Genomic DNA, 8,558 nt, shown 5'->3' with positions numbered 1-8,558 from the left:
TTTTCCATTGGGTGTACGCCTCCCTTTTAGCGAGGAGACATTCCCGGATGCTTTTGCTGAGCCATGGGGGCTCTTAAAATCATCTTATTCATTTGAAAATGAGCAGCTTTTCCTATCTGCCTACTGGGCTTCCATTCTCCTTGCACCAGGGCTTCTTCAGCATTACTGGGCCATCTCTGCAAAATGTCTTTTTGCACGGCTTGACAAATTTTAGAGCTCTACTGAAAGTATTGCCTACAGAGTGCAATGCAGTGTTGTGGAAACAGCTGGGCTGTTCAGGGCTAGCTGTCGCAGCGATAGCCTCACAGATGCATTATTAATGTTGTACTCTGCCCAGGGAAGCAGGATATATTAGCCTGTATGAGTGTCACGCTGTATGTCCACAATACCTCTGGTATCTGAGCTAGCTCATGCACTGCGCCATGCAGAGGTACCCCGAGTGGAAAACACGCAGACTTCCTTCTTCTACTGTGTTGCTACAAATAAGGTGGAAGCTGGCATTTCAATTGCACGCATTTGTTTACTGGGCATTTCATTCTTCTCCGAGATGTGGTAGGGTGCTTGTGCTCTTTTTATCCAGGAAAAAAACCACCATATTGCCTGCAGAAAAAAACCCCTCCTTCAAATTAGTATCGGTTAGTTTTCGATTAGATTTTACATGAGTGAAACTTGGCTTACAGAGCACACACCTGTCCAATGAGGTTGTGGAGGGGGGGTTGCATGGCAGGGGTCAGTAGCTCTGAAAGGGAAAGGGATTAACTATTCTTCCCCTAGTGAAGTCTGCCAGCTGCTGGCTAATGACTGCACTGGAGGGAAGGGTTCAAACTCTACCCCCATACAGCACAAAAAAAAATTCTTTCCTGACCTAATTTTCTGTCACATGGGCTCTCTCCAGCATCCTCTTTTGGACACAGTGGGATCATATATGGAAGCGCTTCTAAAATGTCTTACTCATTTGGGGAATACACCCTAAGATCAGGTCTCCAGCATCCTAGCTGGTTCAAACAGAGAACTGCTCCTTTTGAAAAAACTTGCCATTTAAGTAGAGAAACTGATAAAAGGCTGGATAAAAAGTGAAACCACTCTTGTTTTATTGAGGGGAAACTGAGGCACAGAGGGAGCAAGAGACTTGCCCAACATCACACAGGAAGCCTGTGGAGAAATTGGAATTTAAATCTACAGCGCTCTCCGCTTTGCACTGTGCCACTGCAGCATTTCAAAGTCCCCCATAAAACCGAGATAACGTTATACAGGGCCAGGAAGAGATTTCCCTCAGCCACAGTGGGGTCAGGCCTAACTTGTAAACTGCTACGCAAGTTCCTTGCTGTCAAGTTATGTCAGACACGCAACCCTATAAAGCAAAGCCTGCAGTTTCTCTCTAGTGTAAGCTCGCCCATACCGCTAACTGGCCTCAATGCTGCCCTGCAATAACGGCCATGAGGACCATTTAGACCCTCTACCTTTCCAGTAATGACCCCTGCTGAGAATAGTTAGCAAGAGAGCTCAGGTGACCACCTTTCTAAAAGGGAAAGGCAGGATGCATGCCTGCCTTCTTCCCAGAGCCACACAGCCGGACCAGAGCTGAGCAGAGCGGAGCGGGGGGTGGATGCGGGCTGCCGGACACAGGATCAGAGCACCCTGCTCCGGTGCCTTTCCCTGGGAGCCCCACACAGGATGTGCACTCCCTGCCTACTTGGCAGCAGCAGGGGGTACAACTCTGCACCATCGCTGCCCCTGCTGCTGCCAGGCGGGCAGGAGGTGCCTGCCATGGCAGTGCGGCCAGCGCAGGACCCCTGGGGCACAGCAGCAGGGTGGGGACCCGCGAGCCCACAGTGGGCAGCCTGCATCTGTCCTCACCCCGCACACAAAGCTGGGGGGGGGACATGTGCCCCTGCCCCATACTGCAAGGGGAAACCCGCCACTTCCCTCATATCCTCACAAGTCCAAGACAAATGTTGTCCTGGAGTCATGCAGCCCAGGACCAGGACTAAGTTCCCATGATGGGACTGCCCCACCCAGGATGGGTGGTCCTCCTAAGGGGGGGACCATTAAGTGCCAGTGACAGGTCTTTGTCCAGCCAATGCCCGGCAACAAAACTGCAACCAATTTCAATTCACAAATGAGAGCAAACAGCCATTAGATGGGAAAAGCTTTCAGTCACAACTGATCTAGGCCAGGCATTCACCAGTAGCCAGAGGGTGAAAGGATCTGTTACCCAGTAATTGATCCACCTAAGCCATCCAGTCCTGGGAAACAACGATTTCTCTGGTCACTTTTGTGGCAGTACCACTATCAATCTGTGCAGCACCACTGCCAGTGGAAGCACATAACATCCACTGACACTTGAGAAACCCTATACATTGTGCAAAAATGGTTACGTACAATAAAACTAAGATAAAGGTGATGTGGTTCATAGAATCATAGAAAAATAGGGCTGGGAGGGACCTCAGGAGGTCACATCTAGTCCAACCCCCTGCTCAAAGCAGGAACATCCTCAACTAGATCATCCCAGCCAAGGCTTTGTCAAGACGGGCCTTAAAAACCTCCAAGGATGGAGCTTCCTCTCTGGATAACCTGGTCCAGGGTTTTACTACCCTCCTAGTGAGAAAATTCTTCCTAATATCCAATCTAAACCTCCCTTGCTGCAACTTGAGACCATTGCTCCTTGTTCTGTCACCTGCCCCCACTGAGAACAGTCCAGCTCCATCTTCTTTTGAACCCCCTTCAGGGCACTGAAGGCTGCTATTAAATCCCCTCTCAGTCTTTTCTTCTCCAGACTAAAACTCAGTTCCCTTAGCCTTTCCTCATATGTCATGTCCCCCAGCCCCAAACCATTTTTGTCGCCCTCTGCTGGACCCTCTCCAATTTGTCTACCTTTCTGTAGTGGGGAGCCCAAAACTGAACACAGTACTCCAGATGTGGCCTCACTAGCGCTGAATAGAGGAAAATAAATCACTTCCTTCAGTCTGCTGGCAGCGCACCTACCAATGCAGCCCAGGATGCCGTTAGCCTTCTTGGCAACAAGGACACACTGTTGGCTCATGTTCAGCTTATTGTCCACTGTCACCCCCAGGTCCTTTTCTGCAGAGTTGCTGCTTTGCTAGTTGGTCCCAAGCCTGTACCAGTGCATGGGACTGTTCTGTCCCAAGTGCAGGACTTTGCACTTGTCCTGTTAAACCTCATGACATTTCTTTTGGCCCAATCCTCCAATTTGTCTAGGACACTCTGAATCCTAGCCCTGCCCTCCGGCATAACTACTACTCCCCACAGCTTGGTGTCATCTGGGAACTTGCTTAGGGTGCACTCTATGCTATCTTCCAGATTGTTAATGAAGATATTGAACAGAACTGGCCCCAGGACCAACCCCTGGGGCACCCCACTTGATACCAGCTGCCAACTAGACCTCGAGCCATTGATCACTACCTGTTGAGCCAGGCGATCCAGCTAACTTTCTATCCACCTTACCATCCATTCATCCAACACATACTTCCCTAGTTTCAATTCAGGTTCAAGTTAGCAACACCCTAATCCAGGTCTGATTCTTAATCCTGTGCAACACGGCCAATCTGTGCTTTCAAAGATGAGTCAAAAGCACTGCTGAAGTTTAAATCTCATTGGTTTAAACACCTAGAGTCACATTCAGGGTGAGTTGTCTCTGGTACGCTGCACAGGAACACTAGGCCAATTTGTACTGTTACTTTAACAGTACCTGGAAGCAGCACTGAGAAATAAATGAAACAATGGCTAGAAAAAGAAATCAGAAAACATCTCATATTAGAAGAAAGCTGTTGAGACTCCTGACGATATTATTTATTCCCATTTAAAAGATTCAAAAACCCACTGGCCCAAGCTGTGGGCACCATAAGAGGCCATTAACAATTCAACTGAATCTTGGCATGATTCGAACGATCAGCTCAATGGAAGCGCAGCTAGCCACCTACAAACAACTTGTCTGCCTCTTCATCCTTGTAAGACTCAAACCCTTAGCCATCTCCAATAGCCCCATCAAACAAATGTCTGCCTCTACAAGATCTCGACTCCTGCAGAATGCTCTTTTGCCCGCAACAGCAAAACAAGAGCATAATTCTTCTCTTCTGTGAGGCAATGTATCCTAGGGAGCAGGGCACTTGTACAGGAATTTGGAGACATGGGCTAGATTTATGGGCCAGCTCTATGACTGGCCTGGGTCATTTAGGGTGCCTGCAGACATGCTGCGAGGCTGCTCCGATGCGCTGTAATTACAGTGCGTTGGAACAGACTTGATTAATCAAGGCTGCTGGAGGGTGGTAATTACGGCACTCCAGCCAGCCTCTGCATCTTGTGCATCAGCATCCCTGTGCCTCAAAATGCTGCCAGGGATGCTTTAATTAAAGCTCATCGAACGAGTTTTAGCTCAAGCGCCTCCAAGGCCATTTTGAAGCGCGGGGACGCTGATACATGAAATGCTGCAGTGCTTTATTTTGAGCGGCTCTCAACTCTAATGGATGAAAGCATCCTCCCCCTACCCCAGAACATGTATAAAGGTGCTCTTAGTCTCTAGCTGTAAAATGGGGATAATCAATACTGACCTCCTTTATTAAGTACTTCCAGATGCATATGGCTATATACCCTGTAGCAGGGGTGGGCCAGATGTGGCCTGCTAGGCCATCCTACCTGGCCCACAGGGCCCCTAAAAAATTTAGAAAATTAATTTTAATCTGCCCTGGGCTGCCTGTCATGCGGCCCTTGATGGCTTGCCAAAACTCAGTAAGTGGCCCTCTGCCCAAAATAATTGCCCACCCTTGCTCTGTAGGCATTAATATTGTTAGCCTAGTCAGAGCAGAATGCCACTTACTGTATTTCTCTAGATTTCCACAGTGTGCAAACAACTCCTCAAACACTGCTTTCACAAGTCTTATCCACGTAAGAGTAGAGAACACAAATTTGTCTCTGTGTATGATGAAAATTCATACTGTAATTCTCCTTTGGGTTATTCTGCATGCACTAGGACTCAAAAGATAAGAGAGAAATGAAGATGGTATATTTTAGCAGTGCTGCTGGGGAATTTTGTCACTATTTCTATTATAATTCCCTATTTACATTTCCATAACACATTAACATCCCCTCTCTCAATAAAAGTTGCTAGAGCTTACAGCTGTGAGCCATTGAGAGAATATAACGTGCAGTGCATTACCCATCTAACTTATTACTATAAAGCATTTGAAATGGCTGGTGTATGAAGGGAGCTATATAAACCTAATTTATTCTATTTTTAGAGTTCTTAACTAGACCATAAAATTCTTTTCTGGGTTCTGGTTTAAAGTACAGGATTCCCAGCCTCAGGTGCAATTAGTTTCATTGTGCAAATGCCTCTACACTTGGCAAATAAAATAATTCTATTTTACTTATTTCTCCTGCTCTCTCAAGCTCCTCCCTCAATATCAGCCGTCTCTATACCATGATCCTTGGTAGTGAATGAAGGTCACTAACTCATATTCTACCCAGGCTAACAGACCACCATCAGCAACAGCTGTTGGTCAAGTGACAACGATACCACTGGGAACAATTTCCTTGGTTCTGAGAGATGACGAAGAACATACAACGGCTTCTGAGCTTATTTCTGGACCACGCTAGAAGTTAACTGGTGAGCCAGCTGGCCAAGTTTGCCAAAACTGCTTTCAGTGGTCTAAGACCGGCCTGTTTGCAAGCGAAATACAGGTGAAAAAGACCATCTGCTCTCACCAGCAAGCTCAGGTGGCCAAGCTGCAGACCAGCACCTTATTCCTTAGACCCTAGTCTGGCTGCTGTGCACAACACCTCTCTGACAATTTGCACTCCTAAGATCAGACTTCTGCAGTTGCATTGATGTAGGCCTTTGTGAAGCCCCAAGCAGAACTGGCTGCAGGACCATGACTGCATTTCCTGACCTGTGCTTTCTGTGATATGTCCCATACTGGGATGCTTAAGGTCTGGACACTGGAAATCTGAAAAATGGGACCAACATGGTGGTTCATTATAGGACTACATACCGTCTTACCAGTACTTGGACAACGTCTGGTTCCTTTAAAGAAAATGTCATTCTAATCTTCTTTAATACTCTTCATGCTTGGTTCTCAAAATGCTGAACAAAGGTGCTTAGCATCATTATCTCCATTTTAGAGGTATTGAGAAAGTAACACAAAAGGACGTGCCCCTGGTAACAAGGCCAGCCAGGTCTTTGAATCCTGGCTTCATTCCCTCATGCCTTGATGCTTAGGTAGATTTATTTTAGAAGGATTATTTGAATTCATCTTAGACCTTTCCCTCCTCCCCCACCCTGCTACGTGTGCATACAATTATGCCATTTGCATATTAATCTTTAAAAGCACCCTGATAATTCTGCTGCTTCTCTCACAAACTACTTTTCTGAGCAGATTTTCCATCTCCAAAAATATCAGGATTTCATATTCTTCATTAGAACAGGGTCCAACAAGAGGCATCAAGGTGCACTTCATGGTTCATTCACCCACTCCTCCAGTGACTGGCATTCCTCGGTCTAATCCTTCTCATGAGCCGCTAAAACCGACTCTTGAACATGTCTTAAAGCTGTATTAGCCTCCAGCAGCATTACGAAATTCCAAATGCTATGGGGAAGAATTAAAAGCAGCAGATTTTAACAGCATATAGCCTGCAGACACGTGAACTTTGAGGCAAAATTGGGGGCAAAAACCATGAGCAGATGGCACACTGGGTCAGCTGTGAACAAATGAGCAGGGCATTGGGCATTGAAAGGCAAGAAGGTAAAAATATGAGGAAAAAAATGTCCCATTCGATTCAGGGATAAACTGGCCACTTGTAGGAGAGAACTAAATAGCTTCTGGGAGTTGGTTTTAAAAGAGTTACAGACACATGATACAAGTCAGGAGAGTTGGATTTGCCAAGGCTTAACCCATTTGTATCCATGGCTTATTATGGGAAGAATATAGCTTTAAGCCCACAGTTAGATACCAGAAAAGTGCTCTGTTTCTCCCCCACCCCAAAGATGGGGCAGGAAAGTCATTGCCTACAGCCTGGGAACATGATGAAACACAGGAGTATGGTCTGGTCCTCTACCAAAGAATTGTCACTTGGAATTAAAAGCTAAAATGTTTGCTAGCAATGCAGTTCATCATGCCTTTGTACTTGTTCTTGCAAGCAGCTGCTTTATCTGGTTAGATACACTTCGGGACATTTACCTGTGGGTTTTTTCTTACCTGTATGCTGCCAATGCTCCCTCTCCTGCTACTGTTCTGACTCTCGCCGACTGCACTGGCACTATAGCAAATGGCATCAAACCCCAAAATTCCTCCAATGCAGTCACCAATGAGGCAGACCTGAAGAAATGAGAGGTTACATGGGACATACGCAAAGGTATTTTCCAGCTAGAATTCCTATAAATGCAATAGCAGCCTGGAAGCAATTATGGGTCCCTGACCCTGACCACCTGAACGCATTCACCGTGAAAGACAGAGAGCAGCTTGGGGGCTACTCAAAAGTCACACCACAGGTGCTGAGGATCCACTGGTTCCAGTTCCAGTGGGTACTGGCGCAGCGTCACCTTGCCATGTCTCTCCTCTCCCCCACACCCCATGTGTTCCTTATGCCAAGGGCCGCTGGCAGAGGGACTCTTTCCACCCACTTCATACCGGCAAACATTTCCCTTCATCAGGCAAAAATCCTTCCTGGATACTTAGGCCAGAATCCAGCCCAAAGGGTCTGGATCTCCAAGTAATCTGGTCCAACAATCTACCCTTTAGTTTCATATGAGCTGTTCAATTCTTCCCAAAGGCATACAGGTGCCTAAAAAAGATCATTGGAAAAGTGAAAACATGCTGCTGTTCATTGGTCAAAGCCCAGGAGCAAAAATGGCAAGAGAGGGCCACAGCAGAGAGGATGCTTCATCCTGGCATGTAAAGGCGTAGGGCATTTTTACACATGCTCCAGGAGTGGGAGGGAAAGGGAAGGCCCTTTAATTAGCATGGCTCCAAGAGACACTCTAATTAAAGCTCCCGCAGCATCTCACGCATCAGCATCCCCATGCTTCAAAATGGTGGCAGGGGCGCTTTAACTAAAGCTTGTCAAACAAGCTTTAGTTAAAGTGCTGCCGCTGCCATTTTGAAGTGTGGGGATGCCAATATATGAGACATGGAGGCTGGCTGGAGTGCTTTAATTAGCATGCTAATTAAAGTCGAGCTTGCTCCCACACACTGTAATTACAGTACATTGGAGCAACCACCCTGTACATGTACAGGTACCTTTAGTATTCAGATCAAAGTCTTTGGATGGAGTTTGAAATGTTTGGGGAAAGGAAACTCAGTGGATGCGTGGATGACCTCTACCTGACTCAAGAAGTCTATGGGCCGACGAGAGGCAAAGTGCTGCTTGACCTGGTACTGGCTACGGGAGACGACCTAATCAGCGACCTAGTGATCGATGGGAAGCTGGGTGACAGCGACCACGAGCTCATCACCTTCACCATCTGCCGTAAAGCTGGCAAGTCAGTCAGCAACACAGAAGTCCTTGACTTCAGAAAAGCCGACTTTGACAAGCTCAAGAGGCTA

General features: G+C 46.9%; 1 protein-coding gene across 2 annotated transcripts in view; it reads right to left on the bottom strand.

The window, feature by feature from the left end:
- PITPNM3 (PITPNM family member 3) overlaps nucleotides 1–8,558 on the bottom strand; it is a 228,260-nt gene that overhangs the window by 58,157 nt on the left and 161,545 nt on the right. For both annotated transcript variants that reach the window (XM_019545546.1, XM_019545547.1), the window contains one exon: nucleotides 7,212–7,331. In XM_019545546.1, coding sequence (XP_019401091.1) covers nucleotides 7,212–7,331 — 120 coding nt within the window. The remainder of the gene's footprint in view (nucleotides 1–7,211; nucleotides 7,332–8,558) is intronic.

Source organism: Crocodylus porosus, unplaced genomic scaffold, assembly GCF_001723895.1.
Source record: "Crocodylus porosus isolate Cpor-Errol unplaced genomic scaffold, CroPor_comp1, whole genome shotgun sequence".
Classification (NCBI taxonomy): Eukaryota; Metazoa; Chordata; order Crocodylia; family Crocodylidae; genus Crocodylus; species Crocodylus porosus.
Note: the sequence above shows the minus strand (reverse complement) of the source record. Positions and strands in the feature narration are given on the sequence as shown.